The sequence below is a fragment of the Doryrhamphus excisus genome, linkage group LG23, assembly GCF_037039965.1.
Source record: "Doryrhamphus excisus strain RoL-2023G ecotype Guam linkage group LG23, RoL_Dexc_Guam_v1.1, whole genome shotgun sequence".
NCBI lineage: Eukaryota > Metazoa > Chordata > Actinopteri > Syngnathiformes > Syngnathidae > Doryrhamphus > Doryrhamphus excisus.
The window spans coordinates 6,295,499-6,314,515 of NC_136379.1; the positions used below are offsets into that span (position 1 = coordinate 6,295,499).

The 19,017-nt window shown below is 37.9% G+C and overlaps 1 protein-coding gene across 1 annotated transcript in view; it reads left to right on the forward strand.

Moving 5' to 3' along the window:
- Window positions 1-214: 214 nt before the first annotated feature.
- Window positions 215-19,017, forward strand: part of rxfp1 (relaxin family peptide receptor 1) — a 37,012-nt gene continuing 18,209 nt past the window's right edge. The window contains exons 1-7 of the mRNA XM_058064609.2: window positions 215-449; window positions 6,328-6,465; window positions 15,958-16,041; window positions 16,297-16,402; window positions 17,920-17,991; window positions 18,362-18,433; window positions 18,777-18,848. Coding sequence (XP_057920592.2) covers window positions 371-449; window positions 6,328-6,465; window positions 15,958-16,041; window positions 16,297-16,402; window positions 17,920-17,991; window positions 18,362-18,433; window positions 18,777-18,848 — 623 coding nt within the window. The 5' untranslated portion in view covers window positions 215-370. The remainder of the gene's footprint in view (window positions 450-6,327; window positions 6,466-15,957; window positions 16,042-16,296; window positions 16,403-17,919; window positions 17,992-18,361; window positions 18,434-18,776; window positions 18,849-19,017) is intronic.

A 19,017-nucleotide genomic window follows, 5' to 3' on the forward strand; every position in this document is an offset into this window, starting at 1 on the left:
ATATGAAGATAATAATATATGTTTGTTCATTGCAATTTAGAGTCTTCACTAAACCAACCCAACACAGGAATTGAACATATCAGTAATGACTTTTTACCCAGGATGCCGTTTCCCTCAATGATGCAGTTAAACCCTCCTCCCATCAGCATGTCAGCATCCCTCACTCACCCTTTTATCGCTCATCTCCTGCGCTGGGCGTACGTCATGGCTTCACTCTCCTCCCCATCCTCTTGAAAGCGCGCCTCTGAGCGGAGGCGCCAAACAGCGAGGAGCTTTCTTGCTGCATCGCAGCCAGAGATTCCCAGGCAGCCCAGCAATTGGAATAGTCACCACTTTCACACTTTTGTGCTCTACTTTGTTGTATTTCTTTATGATGTCACGCAGGAATGCTTTTACCACAGGGATCTCACAAGTTTACCTGCTGGTCATGTTTATCTGCATGCTTTCAGGTGAGTGTGTACACCTTTTTATGGTAATGAGGACTCGGACCCGGAATGCTATCCTCAGGGATACCGGCATGACGATACAGTACACACTAAATGGTTTAGAAATCTATTTTTTCTTTCGGCTTTAATGGCACTTAAGAACTCTACATGTATGGCTTTTCTCTTGGGTTCATTCAGGTTTTGTTTCAGATGCTTTAGGAGTACATTACTTGGATAAAGACTACTACAGGTATTACATGTACTATTACAGTACTATTTAAGCTTGAGACCTGTAGTGACTTTGAGAATACTCTATTTGTAAGACCTACTGTTGATTGCAACATTGCAACAACATGTGTTACTTTAAGACACAGGTGGGCAAACTGCGGCCCGGGGGCCACATCCGGCTCGCTGAGTGTTTGAATACGGCCCACCTGTTCTTTCCAAAGTATTTCATTGAAAGTCAACATACTACAACCTGGCATCATGGCTTGAGCCAACCTTTTGATGGTTGAAGTAGCTGTTTTAGCAATTTTGTTGTTTGGTGTGGTCTGTTGTTTACAAAATTCTCCTGAAAAAAGGGACACAAGCACATAATAATGACAATAATAATATTTATTATATAAGTAAATATTAAGTATAATAAATATTATTTATTATTAATAATAATATTTATTATATAAATAAATATGTATAATAAATATTATTTATTATATATTATTATTGTTATATTAATATATATAATATATTATTATATAATATTATATAATAATAATAATAAATTTTATAACACACTTTACATCAAATAAATGATCTCAAAGTGCACATAGCAGATTACGTGACACTTTTATGTGTAAAATATGTATAAAAATATATGTAAAAAATTGGCTGTTACATGTAAAATGCTATATAGTCTGCCCCCCTCCCCTAAATATATGATAAAGAAAGCTATGATATATGATAGCTGTATGACGTCTTCCAAGTAAAAGAATAAGATTTCATACACTTGACTGTGACGTCAACCAATCATGAGGTGTTACATGGCAACTGAAATGTAAGTGGCACTTCTTGGGATTTGTGTAATTTTTCACAAGTTCTCAGCATTAGCGAGTAATGTGCGTGGCTCTTTTTTTCTGTCGTCCACCTGTTGCCAAGCAGACGATGTAGTAATTCTACATTTGATCAAAGTTACTTGGATTTGTCAGATCAAAAAACATACTTTGTTAAATCACAGATTGGTTCTTTTTAAGTTCTTTATATTCGGCTGAGCACATGAAGAACATGTTTCTTGCTTTAAGTATTTGCGGAGGGTGGAGCTTCCCCTCTGATGCCAGTCTGAAAGCTGCATAAACCCCTCCACAATGCAACAACATAGACAATAAGGCAACGCATTTATACGCTTTCCCATCTTGAGGTGGCAATACCTCACACACGGGTGTCCAAGCTGTGGGCAAGGACCATTTGTGGCATGTGGCTGGGTGATTGCAGAAGTAGTGTGGGAAAAAGTGCTTCCTAAATCTAATAACTGTCAAGCTTTTGATAAAGCATTGATAAAGACGCCGATGTGTTTTTTTTAACATCCATGCATGACATTTGAAAGAAGGAAGCAAATGAATCTGTGAATGAGATGGATCTCCCACAGAGGAAATGGATGTGCTTTTGAAGTCCAGACATGAGCAGTCGGATGCTGTAAAGACTCATTTTCATCCTCTTTTATGGAAATGAGACATACTGCAATTTGTCTGCGGCTCTTTTTTTTCTGTCAATGTTTTTGACCTAAAACAGGGTCGGTTGGCCTTTTTAAAAAATATTATTTCAGAAAAGCCATTTTACAAGAATAAAGTCAAAATATGAAGAGGAAAATGTGTAATTGTAATTTACACAGGAGTTAATAATAAATGCAGAGTTAGGCGCGTTTCATGTCGTATGTTTCACTCATCTGGGACGCACGGGTGTGGGCATCGAACAAGGCTCGTGCAGCCCGCTCACTTAGATTGCAAGGTGGAACTACGGCTATTAGTTTCTGACCGGGAGACCCTTAGATTACAGTGTGAGAAGCCGCCCGCCATGACCGGATAAAGCGTATTAATATCGGATACGCTATTCCGGCCGTGCGTCCACCGACGCCCCTGCACAATCCGAAGCGCCCTTGTTCCATTGAAGGAAAAAGCAGCCCATATCAATCATAGAAGCCAAAAGGACCATCAAGGTCAATACAACTTGTTTTGAAATAACAAGCCAAATCATTATCTCAGCCTGTAAATAATGACTGATATCGTTATTGATCCCATATCAGCACAAACCGTCCATGTTTAATAATGTGCAATGTTAGAAACAACATTAGATTGGTGGATGGTTATTGTTTTTTATTGTTTCATACACGAGAGAGGCAGACGTTATGAAGAAATTGTTGACGGTTTGGAGTGCCACTTCAGTTAGGAGTGGGACATGCCACTGTTTACCCGCTTCTTGTCAACATACGGGGGAGACCTCCAGCAAGGCAAGCAACCCTTTGTCTCTGTCAAAATATGGATTGCTTCCCTTCCGAGAGAAGTGATCTTTGTTTCACGGCAGAAATATGAAGTTTGTGTGCCAAAATGTATACTTTTTTTGCGCTAAAAGGTCCCAAGTTGTACTACATTTCACCAATTTTATGTGTCCAAGACTAGTTGGAGTCGCCAGAATAGTCAAATGCAAAATAAGTTCCCTACTGTACCATTTGGGCATATATATAAATATCTATACACAATACCCATGCCAAAAATACAACTATACAGTATATTCATGCCGCAAGGTATGCTGGGTAGCTTGCCGTTTTTGTCGCATTTTTGCTTAATGGTAAAATATGTGGAGAAAAAGTAAACAAGGAAGATTTAAGATCTTTTATTGTTCATCGTTCATATTGGACTGCCCAGCATTAATTTATTTTATGTATTTGTTATTCATTTGGTTTTGATATCTTTGTATCATTTCTTCCTTGGCTAGTCAAAAGAAAATCAGGAATCCTAATTGATAGAGAACAAAGATGGCGCATACAATTCAAAGTATAATTTGCTGCAGTGATATTTTGTGATGTGGTTCTGCTGTAGCAGAACCCTTTGCTTTTTAAGCGTATATTGATTTTTCTTTCCAGATCGAAGTGGTCAGAGGGTGGCTTAAGTACTTATTTTGTAATCATTACCCTGGAAAAAAAAAGGATTGTGTTGTTTTTTTGCAGGATCACAATCACGAAAGCAGTAAGACATGCAAGCTCAAAGAAGAATATTATTTAGCTTTATTAAAATCAAAAAATGAACTTGTCATGGGCGGCACGGTGGTAAAGTGGTTAGCGCGCAGACCTCACAGCTCGGAGACCAGGGTTCAATCCCACCCTCGGCCATCTCTGTGTGGAGTTTGCATGTTCTCCCCGTGCATGCGTGGGTTTTCTCCGGGTACTCCGGTTTCCTCCCACATTCCAAAAACATGCTAGGTTAATTGGCCACTCCAAATTGTCCATAGGTATGAATGTGAGTGTGAATGGTTGTTTGTCTATATGTGCCCTGTGATTGGCTGGCCACCAGTCCAGGGTGTACCCCGCTGGGATAGGCTCCAGCACCCCCGCGACCCTCGTGAGGAAAAGCGGTAGAAAATGAATGAATGAATGAACTTGTCATACATAAAGAGTTGATGATTGGAGCCTCTTCAATCATCGTAAACAAAGACATCACCACCGGTTTATATTTAAATGGGACCTATTGTGCTTTTTCCACTTTTCTGACCTATAAATAGAGTTAGAATGTTGTATTCTCATATTAAACGATGCTAAAGTTTCGGATAATGAGGTTCGCACATTTGGAATTGAGCCCTAAAAAAAGTTTGGGATGGCTCAAAATGCTCAGTTTCAGAGGGTGTTGTCAAACTGGAGATTTGTGATGTCACACACGGCCAGGTTTTAATGGCACCTATTGTGCTTTTTCCACTTTTCTGACCTATAAATAGAGTTAGAATGTTGTATTCTCATATTAAACGATGCTAAAGTTTCGGATAATGAGGTTCGCACATTTGAAATTGAGCCCTAAAAAAAGTTTGGGATGGCTCAAAATGCTCAGTTTCAGAGGGTGTTGTCAAACTGGAGATTTGTGATGTCACACACAGCCAGGTTTTCCTTATATGGGTGTGTGCTGTAGGCCAGATAGTTTAGTGGGCGTGCCTGGAGGCGCACCGTGGATGGAATATGTTAGAAATCTAAAGAAATACAACTGGAATAGGTGTTGATTCTGGAAGATCTATAAAGCTTTCTGTGCTGGTTATGTAACTGACGAAAAATGAGCATAATAGGTCTAATTTAAGACTAATTATTCCACAAGTAATGATGCTATTAGTCTCTTTCCCTGTGAGTTCTTTGCCTTGCCAGTTCCCATTGTACTTCCAACGTTCATAAATAGCCTTTTAAACACATCATGGTGATTTGCTATTGCTTGACAAGGACTCTTACAAAACAGACATGAAGGCACCAGGAATTGGATTTCTTTACAATTCTTTACAAGACACAGTTGCCCACACACCATTTTTGGAAGTGGAATTTATCGTGCAACAGCATTGATTTGCATGAGACACATGTACAGCATAGCGCATATGCGCTCAGTGCAGGAAGCAGCGAGAGCTGGGGCTTGACGAGCAGCACGCAGTGGACCCGAGAGTCACTGGTGCCAGCAGGGGGTTGGTGGGCAACCAAAGAAAGATTATTGAAGGCGCCTCACATACTCAACAAGCATCACAGAAAATGATTTCAAATTTCATGGCATGCAATTTTATTTTATTTTACACTATTTATTTTGTTTCATTACTCTTTTTTTCTACTTCATGTTATTTCATGCAATATTATTTCATGTAATTTTATTTTATTTGGGTTTATTTATGTGATACAGCTCTTTTTTTATTTCATGCATGATTTTTTACAGTGATATGCAATTTTTATTTATTCTATTTTCTCATTTTATTTTATTACTTTGCTGTGTTACTGTTTTTCTATATGTATTATATATTTTATACATTGTAATTTTTTTTTAATTTTTAACAGTTTATTACATTTGATTTGCTTCAGCGTTCCCACGGTTCTACTTTATTTAATTCATTTATTTTTTGCATTATTTTGATGCAATTTGACATTTTTTATTTTATAAAGTTTTATAACTTTTTTTGCAATTTTATTTATTATTTTCTTATTATTTGCATTATTATTTCATATAGCTCTTCTGCTGTTTTCCTACTTCTACTTTTATTTATTGCATGCAATAGAACCCAATTAAATTTTTTTAATTTTAATTTTTAACTTTATTGTATTTGATGCCCTTTTGATTTAGCTTGATGCCAATTTATTAATATTTTCTGATGCATACCGCTTTGTATTTCATACAGCTCTTGTACAGTTTTTCCACTTTGTGTTATTTTATTTTATTCATGCTTGATTTTATTTTAGAAAGTCTTTGATATTTGATTGCACTTCATTCGATACCGCTCTTGTACCGCCTCCTGTGGACCTAATAATAATCTGCTTCACTTTCTGATTTCCTTCCCTCCTTCCCTCCTTCCCTCCTTCCCTCCTTCCCTCCTTCCCTCCTTCCCTCCTTCCCTCCTTCCCTCCTTCCCTCCTTCCTTCCTTCCTTCCTTCTTTCTTTCCTTCCTTGTTTCCTTGTTTCCTTGTTTCCTTGTTTCCTTGTTTCCTTGTTTCCTTCCTTGTTTCCTTCCTTCCTTCCTTCCTTCCTTCCTTGTTTCCTTGTTTCCTTCCTTGTTTCCTTCCTTGTTTCCTTCCTTGTTTCCTTCCTTGTTTCCTTCCTTGTTTCCTTCCTTGTTTCCTTCCTTGTTTCCTTGTTTCCTTCCTTCCTTCTTTCCTTCCTTCCTTTCTTCCCGCCTTTATTAACAGCACTCAACGTGACAGAGGAAGCGTCAACCTGTCCTCTGGGATATTTCCCCTGCGGCAACCTGACTGTGTGCCTCCCTCAAGTGTTGCACTGCAACGGCGCCGACGACTGCGGGAACCAAGCGGACGAGGAGAACTGTGGTGAGTTAGGTTTTTTTTTTTCTTGACCTTATTGTCTGTGTGTCCATGTGTCATGTATGCTATCCCGTGTCACAGTAAATGTGTTCCCAGAGGAACTTTAGTGACATCCATGCCTGTCTCAAAGAACAATGACATTTCAGTCTTTTTTTTTTCTCTTCCATCTGAATGAATCTATGTAGTAAACAACAAACAGGAGCACTATGTTTCACTATGTTTTACAAATTTCCCCACCGAGGGATGAATAAAGGCATATCTTAATGATTCACTGGATTCCATTTAAAGGCCAGGGTAATGATAACGTACATAGGCCATGCACTAATGCCTTGTTTACAGTAGTTAATTGGTTCCATACCTGTCCATGATAAGTGGATTTCCACAAAGTAGGATTGTTTTGCTAATTAGAGCATAGAGAGAACCTGTTTTTAACAGGATTAGAGCCATCTAGACATGAAATAGCACCCCTATAGTCACATTTACATTCATATAATACAATTTTGTAGACATAATAACAGAAAATACGACTTGTGAGTATGTTTTGCTGTAAGTGTGTGGGGAGGGGAGAGAGGGGGGTCGACAGGAAGTGATGTCCGGGGGGTTCCGAGTTGAATTTGAGCATGGCGTAGGTTATGGCTGCAACAGTTACTTGTGTTAGGGATTATTGTGGTTGCTGTGAGATCGTTCAAGCCTGCAATAAATCCTGTTGTTCCGGCCATTGAGTCTGGTGCTTGTGTGTCTCACCAAACATTACAGTAACATTACTGACCGGTATAGACATAGACTTTCTTTATTGTCATTGCACAATATAATACTACATATCATCACAATGTCTTTGAATGCCTTATTTACTTCATGTAACCAGTTTTATACTTGAAATGGCTTAACAGTAGGTCATAGTCAACAGTATGAAGTATTAATATATTTTTGGAAAAATGTGATAGAGTAAAGCCATGAAAAGTGTAACTATATTTGCTATTCATTCTAGCCGGCACTGAAGTTATCTTTCTCAGGTCAAATTGGTGTATATTTACAGCAAAAAACACCAGTAGACCATTTCACTGAGAGAAAACAATCAGAATATGACAGGAAATGGATCGGTCTTAGATTGCTAGAAACATTACAACGAGCGGGGCCTTTTTTTTTATCACAAGGCACAAAGACACTTGTTAGGAAGGTGAGACAGGTGAGAAAGTGGCATCTTCTCATTCTGCCAGTCCAGTTTTAGCGGCGATGATTAAGATGTGCTGCCGTTATTTTTAAAGGTCTCACAGGTCTTCTTGTTTGATGCACAAGGTTGTGTGAGTTACACTGGAGGCATAAAGGACGTCGAGTTATGGTGGCGATGTAACACACCATTGCGTCTAAAATTGAACAAAAATCAGGAAGGTATTGGTATCGGCTTGGAATGACCCCCAGTGAGTAAAAGGGTGTTGTGGAGCATGTCTACGCTACATTTGGTACTATATACTTATATAACACAGTATTCCCTGAACCAGTCAAAACTGTCCAAAATGGCCGAAACGCTGTGGCAATTGTCTGTGGCAATTCCAGTCACAGCGACAGTAGTTGGAAATAACTTGGGTCCTGTTACTTACCAATTAAAATAATTATTCTTTCTGCGTTTCTGCTCCCCCTTGTAGCTCCACAATCACTGCTGCGTTCCCCTAAAGTAGAGTATGAGCCGAGGCCGTGTTACATTAGCTTTGACAGCCCTAGTATAATATAATAATGCAATATTTCATTTACATGTCATCTTTTGCACTGTAAAGTTGTGCAATTGTGGCATGTATTTTTGTCACAGGCATTTTGTACCATCTGTCGAACATATGCAGCATTTCTGGAAATGCTGCCTCTTTTAACTGTTAAAGAGCAGCATTTTTTTTATGCCATGTAGCAAACTACACTTTCTGCGAACCATTTTGTGCTACTCAGTTTGTATTCGATTTGCTGACCAAAAGTCTCAGTGAGTGGAGGTCTCACTCCATTGTTGTACAGAATGCCGTTGTTCTATGAAGTGTCTAGTTGCTAAACCAATGCAGAGTAAATGCTCTGCCTTGTTTGGAGGCGAGAGATGAGGAAAACAGACTATAATGATTATATGGAGGTTGGCAAAATTATTCTTTTCTGATTAATTAATTGTGTTATTATTGCAAGACAGTTTTTTTGACGAGTGGTTTATTGCTCACTCTCTGACACCATACATAGCTTTTAGCTGGTCAGCTCGTGGACCAGTGGGGTTATAAACGTGAAATGAAGTCTCTTCGGTCCACTGGGAAGATAAATTAGAGCTGTGATTAATTTCTAAAGTTCTACCCGTCTCTGACTTGTGTCATTTTGCATATCCTGGTTCCGTCATGGTTTCTGAAAAGGATTCAGTGTGAGGATTTTCCATCATGCAGGCTCGTTAATCCCCATAGAGTGGACTGAGGCAGATCAGACAAAATCGTGAGAGAACAAGCACTACCTGACTGAATGAATTACTTGATCTGCTTTTGAAAGTTGAAACATTTTTCATGCAGGACGGACGACCACAATGTCGATAGATACTTCAACTTCAGTCTTATCCATGATGATGATGATGATGGGGGAAAATAGAAGAAAAGTAAATTAGGGCTGTCAAATGATTGTATGTTTTAATCAAATTAATCACAGTTTTTAAATTAATTATTTGCAACTACATGTGAAACATGCCCATTTTTACTTTTATATGAACAAAAATATAAATGATTCATAATGCAATTTGCAAGTCGCTCCAAATGAAGTGAAAATGTAACCTCTAAAAGTCTCTTTGACTCATTCTGTGCATGGCAGAGGTCAGAATTGTAATGGAAGTGGGACGTGTCCAGGGTAAAGAGAAACAGGAGAAAGCCCAAATGCTGCCATGCCGCCGGTCACAGTGTTGAACCTGCACATCCCCAGTTGCACGTACTGAGGTCTAGCGGTCAGGTAGTCTGTGATCCATGACACCAAAACATTCATTCATTTTCTACCGCTTATCCCCACGAGGGTCGCTCGTGACATGACAGCTGTCTTTTTTGGCGAGAGGCGAGCCAGCCAATCACAGGGCACATATAGACAAACAACCATTCACACTCACATTCATACCTATGGACAATTTGGAGTCGCTAATTAACCTAGCATGTTTTTGGAATGTGGGAGGAAACCGGAGTAATGTGGAAACTCCACATAGAGATGGCCGAGAGTGGAATTGAACCCGGGTCTCCTAGCTGTGAGGCCTGTGCGCAAACCACTTCACCACCGTGCAGCAATTTTGTAGACATAATAACAGGAAATAAGACTTGTGAGTATGTTTTGCTGTAAATGTGCGTGTGTGATGGACAGGAAGTGATAATCTCCAATTAACCTAGCATGTTTTTGGAATGTGGGAGGAAGCCGGAGTACCTGGAGAAAACTCCTAGCTGTGAGGCCTGCGTGCTAACCACTGTGCAGCTCTAAGTAATACTTAATTATACAAATTCATATGTATAATTCATATGTAAACAATGCACAACGATGAGCCAATTCAAGAAACAATACAAGCAGTTGATGTTTGCTAAATACAAGGATGAAGAGTCTTGAACCAGTCATGATGTGCTATACATATCACTATATTGACACTTACTATGGTACCCATTATGGCATTGGATGCTCATATCACCTTGTACTTCGGTACGGGACAAAAAAAAAACTTAAACTATATTAGGAAAGCAGGAAGTGAACAAATGTAACAGTTACTGATTGTAAAAGTACCAGATGGAGGGGTAGGATTTAATAAGCTTTGCTTCTTCCTACTCCTTTTGGACATGTGGAACTGTGAACTGATTACGTGATGCATTCAATTGTAATCTGATGCATGTTCAAATGAAATAAAACCATTACCATTACCATTTTTGATACGTGACAAAATAAAGTAAAAAAATTAAACTATATTAGGAAAGCAGGAAGTGAACAAATGTAACAGTTACTGATTGTAAAAGTACCAGATGGAGGGGTTGGATTTAATAAGCTTTGCTTCTTCCTACTCCTTTTGGACATGTGGAACTGGGAACTGATTATGTGATGCATTCAATTGTAATCTGATGCATGTTCAAATGAAATAAAACCATTACCATTTTTGATACGTGACAAAATAAAGTAAAAAACTTAAACTATATTAGGAAAGCAGGAAGTGAACAAATGTAACAGTTACTGATTGTAAAAGTACCAGATGGAGGGGTAGGATTTAATAAGCTTTGCTTCTTCCTACTCCTTTTGGACATGTGGAACTGTGAACTGATTACGTGATGCATTCAATTGTAATCTAATGCATGTTCAAATGAAATTAAACCATTACCATTACCATTATCATAATTGAATAACCCGTGTACCAATTTCCCAAACAACTAATATTTAATTGAATTGAAGCCAGTTACAATTGACTTGAATGATTCACGACAAGCTGGTTTTCCACCAATAGGATTTCATGGTCTGTTTACTTTTGCTTTAGAAGCTGATGCGTTGCTGCACCAAAATGTTGGTCATTTTAAGAATTAGTGGAATCTTTCCTGGGTGGGTATTGAATTCTCTTGCACTTTCTTTCACAGCGACATTGTATGAGCTCCCTGTGCTGTAAATACATCTTCCCTGGTGACCACTGTCCTCCCCCGCCCCCGCCCCCGCCCCCGGGCGTCCTCACACTGCCGTCTGTTTGGTCACAGTTTCTCTCAGCATGTCTTCCCCCAGCCGTGCCCTGCTGGATATTTAGATGCAAATGTAACATGCCGTGTGTCAAAGTACCAATTTAAAATTGTCTGTTTCATGGAGGAAATGTTATCGCTGCATATTGCAGTAGTACATTAGTACGTAGACACGCCGGAAAAACCTGCTGTATGTTACTTCTTTCTTTTAGCCGTCCTCTGTTATGATTCAGTAATATGCATTTGTGGACGAGCAGCACATCTGCACCTCCACAACCACCGGGTGTCAATCTAGGGTGGAAAGCTGGAAAATTAAATCTCGTCACCAGTGGAGGATCGAAAGCCATCCCCTCGAAAATAACAACACTCGCCACACAGTGTGATGTGTTTTTTTTCAGGGAATGAAAATGGAACCACAGGAGTGTTCTGTCAGTCTGGTAGAATGAGCTTTAATGGCGTCCAAAAGAGTTGATGACAAGCCTTTACGTTCATCCCCGTCGTCGTTAGCAACTGATGCTTCTGTTTCAAAGCAGACATAAAAGCAGCTAAATAACGGGATAATCTACTTATGAAGAAGTGGCGTTCTTTGGGCAAAACTTGATATGATTCCTTAGACCCAATTAGAGAAGACAAACAAACAAAGATGTCAGCGCCAACAAAGACTTTGTAATTAAAGTCCGGAAATGTACATTACCATAATAAGCCTAGCGCACGCAAAATATTCCCAGGTATTTACATTCAAATCTCTCACTTCTTTGATGCCGCCGCTTTGTATGCATTACATCATAGTCACATGACATGTCTAGCATACAAAGCACCTGCTCTGGCCAATCAATATGGAAATGGGAGACGCCATCGCCATCATCATTCAACTCAGGAATCAAACGGAAATACGTGCCGGGTCAGGGAAGTGATTTGCGTTTGTTCATTTCTTTGTTAGCATTCAACAGTGATCATAAATTATGCTTATTAATCCATAACAAGTTATCTTTGATTTGAGAGTGAGAATGACGTTTATTCTGGACAGACGGGACTCTCAGCGTGGAAATTGATTTTGTCATTCTTACTGCAATCAGTGTAAAACTGCCGATCGCGATGATGCGTTTTGTGGACTTCCTGTGACTCTCATTGTCTGATATGCATTTAACAAAGTACAACACAAGTACAACATAAAATACTGCTGACAAAAGGTCCAGCAGGCAGTTACTTGCAAGTATAACTAAAAGCCAGAAAGCACTGATTTTAAAACATTTTAAAACATTTTATGTCAATACAAAAAATTCAAACGAGATAGTTTTCTCATTACAATGTTATAACGGAATAGTTTTCTTATTAAAACATGATTATTTTTGAATAAAAACAAGATATTTATCATGTCATCAAAAGAAAGTTATTGCGTTACAATGACAAAACTTTATTGTGTCAGTTAAAAAAAATTATCATTAGTAAAAATATCTAATGTATGACAATTTTCCATAAATCTACAACATTTTTCTCAAAAAATTATTTGTTTTTAAAAATATAAAATGTTATATTGTTATGTTATATAAAAAAATCCACTTTTTTTTACTCAACATAATTCTTTTTAAATGCTCAACTTTTCAATTTGAAATTCTAACCTTTTTTTTTTTTACAAAAATATGTTATGTATTTATGCCATGTATGCATTACAACGACAAAACTTTATTGTGAGAGTTTAAAAAAAATTATCATCAGTAAAAATATCAAATGTATGACCATTTTCCGTAAATATACATTTTTCTCAAAAATGTATTTGTTTTAAAAAAATATAAAATGTTATATTGTTATAATGTAAAATAATGTTATATAGTGTAAAAATACACCTTTTTACTCTAAAAATATTTAAAAATATATTTAAAAATATTTGTAAAAAAAATTACAAAAATATGTTATATATTTATCACAAAATATACACTTTTTTTCTGAAAAATGCATTTCACTAAAAGAAAATCTATGAATTTTGTCCATAAAATCTAAAAAAAAAAAAAAAAAAGGGGTTCAAAAATACACTTTCCTTTCAAAATAATATACAGTACATTTTTTGACCTAGTATCCCAAAAATGTCCCAAAATGATGGAAGTTGTTCTGATGCAGTGTGGCTACCTCATATAAGAGAAGCCTCATCCATGTGTGGACATATACATCCATCCATACATCCATACATCTTCTTTCCTTGTCTTCAAGGGGCTACCATGACAGCAGCTATTCTTCCACTGAGTGCTTGCTGCAGCATAAGTAGCCAACGCATGAATAAAACTCCTCCCTAAGTAAGCCAGGGACTGTCTGAGAACGTACTTGAGATTTCACTTTTAATGTGGTGAACTTTATTAGTGCACAGGTTGCTTTCAGGGGAATGAAATCCTTCAGCCAAGTAGAGACGCCTTCAAGACCAGCTGGGACAAAAAACACTTGGTGTTCTTTCTGTTTGTGACACTAAACAAGATATAAGAAGGCGGAAGATGGCACTGAGTGAATATTGCTTGTTACAGGTTTTTTGTTTTGGTTTTTTGACCGTCACAAATCAGGGGGGGTACTGTCATGCTCTATGCTCCTGCCTGAATGTCAATTACATTTTTCCTTTTATTCTTCAATTCCAGTTTCCATACATAAATGAACCCACCTGAATTCGTGGAAAAATTTGGAAACTCCTGTTCGCAAATGCTCTCCATGTAACCTTACGGAACTCAAGCTGTTGACTGTCAAACATCAGGGGGGTACTGTCATGCTCTGTGCTCCTGCCTGCATGTCAATTAAATTTTTCCTTTTATTCTTCAATTCCAGTTTCCATACATACATGAATCCGCCTGAATCCGTGGAAAAATTTGGAAACTCCTGTTCGCAAACGCTCTCCATGTAACCTTACAGAACTCGAGCTGTTGACCGTCAAAAATAAGGGGGGTACTGTCACGCTCTGTGCTCCTGCCTGAATGTCAATTACATTTTTCCTTTTATTCCTCAATTCCAGTTTCCATACATAAATGAACCCACCTGAATTTGTGGAAAAATTTGGAAACTCCTGTTCGCAAACGTTCTCCATCGAACCTTACAGAACTCGAGCTGTTGACCATCAAAAAATCAGGGGGGGTACTGTCATGCTCTGTGCTGCTGACTGCATGTCAATTAAATTTTTCCTTTTATTCCTCAATTCCAGTTTCCATACATACATGAATCCGCCTGAATCCGTGGAAAAATTTGGAAACTCCTGTTCGCAAACGCTCTCCATGTAACCTTACAGAACTCGAGCTGTTGACCGTCAAAAATAAAGGGGGGTACTGTCATGCTCTGTGCTCATGCGTGCATGTCAATTAAATTTTTCCATCATTTCTCCATATAATCTTACAGAACTCGAGCTGTTTTGAAAGGAAGAATAGGCAAAAAATTATATTCTCTAGATGTGAAAACCAATACCGCAAAAAACTTGCAGCTGGAATCCCAGCAAAAGGTGGTTCTACAAAGCGTTAACTCAGGGGGGGCCGACACACTTTTCAGTTTTTTATTTTTTTAAGCTTAGCCTGAAATGTGGCAAACGGTGAAAGAGCACCGTATTTTCTAATACATCCTGTGTTGTTTTGTTTCTTTTTGTCTTTACTTTACTTATTTCTCTAACTTTCTGCTAATTTGCCCTTGACATCTGTCGCTTCATTGTGCTAGTTAGCCTGTTTAGTTGCTGGATCCCTTTTTTCCTGCCCTGCATTCATTTCCCGTGTGTGCATCCTGAGGTAAACACCAGGCAGCGCCCTGACACCATCATCTTGATGATTGGAATGCAATCAGCAACCGGCTCTGCAAACAATGGCATGATGGAATGGTTCTTATGGCGTTCAACGCTAATTACATACTGTGCTTCAACAAGCCAGCTGACAACTGTAGTACCACTTTCCGAATGAACCGACTTCCCTCAGTGATGATCTTTTGTTTGCACACTCGTACACGCTAGCAAAGCACCCAGAGAGACAAAAAATAAAAAAAAATTTTGCCTCACTAAATATTGTATTTTAAACGTATGACTTGAAAACGCTGCTGCTGCAGAATTTTATTGTACCTGCTCTTTTTTAGTGGATTTACCACCATAACACACTAATAACACGGCACTTAGCCATAAGGTACATCCTGCATTAGTCCACTTCAGAGGTTTGCTAGAAGGATGTTTACCTCTGCTTGGGAAGTTGTTTTTTTTCTATTTATAGCTGAGGTAAATGTATATATTAATAGCTCACTGCTTGTCTTGTACATTCATTTATAGTATCCGGAGACGTTTATTAATCCGCTACAAGTGGGGAAGGCAAAATGGTACATTGACTTGACCTATATTTCTATACATAAGAATATACATGTAACAATATACACATGTTAAAAAGTACAAATATGCCATTCAACATTGTCTTTCTACCCACAGCGTAGTATTTTTATGTGATTTTTTTTTTATGTCTATGTGACAATTTTCATATTTCATTTTACTTTTTTTTGTATTTTTATTTTTGTATTTATTTATATTTTTATTATGAATGTGAGTGTGAATGGTTGTTTGTCTATATGTGCCCTGTGATTGGCTAGCGACCAGTCCAGGGTGTACCCCACCTCTCGCCGGAAGACAGCTGGGATAGTCTCCAGCACCCCCCGCGACCCTCGTGAGGAAAAAGCGGTAGAGAATGAATGAATGTATTTTTATTTATTCATATATATTTTTTTGAATGTTTATAATTTTTTTTCCCCTGTATTAAGACAGGACCAAAATATGATTTGTTGTCTGTTTCTATATTTGAAGCCATTTTAATTCCAATATTTGTTGTTTTTTCAGGAGACAATAACGGATGGCCTCATCTGTTTGACACATATTTCGGGATGCCGAGCGACAACACCGGGACCAAGTCCAACCTGTGCTGTAAGTGATACTATTTTTTCATTGTGCAGCTGAGAGTGACATCGTTATGAGTGTGTGAGACGTGCAACAGGAAGTGGCGATGATGGCGTATTGTAATGACGTCAAAGCAACGCAAGATCATGCTGGCAGTAAAGTTTTCATTTGAATGAAAGTGCAAATGTGATTGACTTAGACAGACTATGGAAGCACATGGTCACTTTCCATCCATCTGTGCTTTCACGTGGCGCTCAAACGTCATCAAATTTGATCCTGCAGTGCTGGGCGCCATTCCTGAACCGTGCCAGTGCCGGGACCTGGAGCTGGACTGTGACGGAGCGCAGCTCCACCACGTCCCAACGGTGGCCGTCAACGTCACCATGATGTGAGTGGAGTTCGAGCACTGTCACTTTAAGGCCTTGACTGTTTTCACCACACATGAATTAGTCCTAATAGCAGGCGAAGGCGAATGATCTATACCAGGGGTCAGCAACCTGCGGCTCCAGAGCCGCATGTGGCTCTTCAGCCTCTTTATTGTGGCTCCCTTTGCGATGCTTGAATATTTTTAACACCCGAGTGGGGAAAATGCACGTCTTTTGTAATGAGTTTTAAAAAATCCAACTTTGTCTGAGACCATGAATGCATCCTGAGGGAGTTCTGACTGCTATCCAGTTCAGTACATGAAGAAAAACAAGTAATACTTACCTACAAATCTAAAAAATAAATTCGAGATAATTTAAAAACAGCGGCATGGGAACTTGTTTTTACGTTTACAGTAGTTTACACATACATTTATGTAAGTTTATCTCCAAAACTAGCAAGAGTACTCCAACTCGTCTTTTCTTATCTGAACTACTTTGATACCCCCAAATTCCCTCCAATGTTGTTTTAAACATACTATATGTTTTGCGGCTCCAGGCTATTTTTCTTCAGTAGGCATTGGGTAAAATGGCTCTTTTCATAGTAAAGGTTGCCGACCCCTGATCTATACCATTTTGAAATCTGACTTTTTGACATAAAGTGTCTTAGTGTCACTTAAATATACTTAAATATTTATTGGTCCCTTAAATATACTACTTTTTTCTCAAAATTATGCAATAATTGTGAAATGTACTTTAACTTGTCTGCTTCTTTTTGGTTAAAAAATATATATATTCATTCATTCATTCATTTTCTACCGCTTAATCTCATGAGAGTCACGGGGGTGCTGGAGCCTATCCCAGCTGTCTTCAGGTGAGAGGTGGGGTACACCCTGGACTGGTCATATATATATATATATATTAGAAAATATGCTTTTTTGCTGATATTTTTCAGAAATATACGTTTTTTTAATGCAATTTTTGTAAAATATACTTTTGCTTTTTTATTTTTTCAAAAAAATACATCTTTTTCGTCAAAAAAAACTACAGATTTTTTAAAATACATTCATTCATTCATTTTTTACCGCTTTTCCTCACGAGGGTCGCAGGGGTGCTGGAGCCTATCCCAGCTGTCTTCAGGCAAGAGGCGGGGTACACCCTGGACTGGTCATATATGTATATTTTTTTTTTTTTTTTTTTTTTTTAGAAAATATACTTTTTTTGCTGATATTTTTCAGAAATATAATATGTTTTTAATGCAATTTTTGTAAAATATACTTTTGCGTTTTTATTTTTTCAAAAATATCTTTTTTGTCAAAAAACAACAGATTAAAAAAAATATAGTATAACAAAAATCATATAACTTTTTTAGCTCAATTAATCTCCTGCTCTACAACACTGGGATCTCTAATTAGTGCCAGGTAAAAAAAAAATGTGAATAGCTGTGGCTGTAGGCAACCTCCCCAGTATAATTTTTTTGATGTGGTGTATATGTAATGGATCATGTTGCATTGGGTGATGATGGCGCGTGCTTCCATGGTAGGTCCTTACAGAGGAATCATCTCCAATGGCTGAAAACCAACACCTTCTTCATGTACCGGAGTCTGCAAAAACTGTGAGTGCACTTTTGAAAACATCCATGCTAGCTAGTTAGCATCAAGTACATAGTTGCATGTGCATACATGTGTATATTTGTGTACTATTTACTTTGAAAGTAGAATGATCATTATCTACTGTAAGTATATACTGTAAGTGATATGATTTGTATTTTATTATTGTGTCTTCAGGCTAAGGAAAGAAGGATAAGTTGTCCCTTTTGTAGGATAAATAAAATCTAACCTAAGCGATGTGTTTTTCCAGCAGAAGACCAACAGACGTTAAAGGTTCTTCCACATAAATCATAATGCATCTGAATTATTATTATTTGGCCATGTTAATCGCTCCTTTTTCTATTATTTATGACCTTTTGTTGTGTTTTTGTGCAGATACCTGCAGCACAACCAGATACAAGAAGTGAGTTCGGGTGCCTTCAGCAGACTCTATAATCTCACCAGGCTGTAAGTCTGCATTTTAAACACACTGGTATTGTGCATTGTCAATATGAAGAGCTATTCAAAGATGACCTTAACAGCCAGCATATATTCATTATATATCTATATTTTCAATGAATAAATTGACTTTTCCGTGACTATTTTTTAAACCGTGATTGACAGAGCGACTTTTTATATTTTATTTCATATTTTTTATGTATTAGTTTTTCCCAGTGTGAATGCAAATGTGCATCAGCATGAACGGGCGATGTTTTTCACATTTGCGTCGGCCGCTAATCATTTAAAAATGTTCAATTATTTTTATTGTTTACATTTTTTTTTATGATGTATTAATTTTTTTCTCTCATAGATATTTAAACCACAACAGGATTTCCGTCCTGAAGCCTGGTGTGTTCAGGGATCTGCACAAGCTGGAGTGGTTGTATGTTTACTTGATTCCCTTCCTGGAGATAAACCTCACACATTAGGGGTGTTTTCTAACAAGGAACTGAAGAGCAAAATTGACAAATAATTTGTGAGCAGTTTATGTACATAGTACTGACTGTGAGGGGGATGATTGTCTTGACTGGGTAAGCAGCGAAAAGACCTTG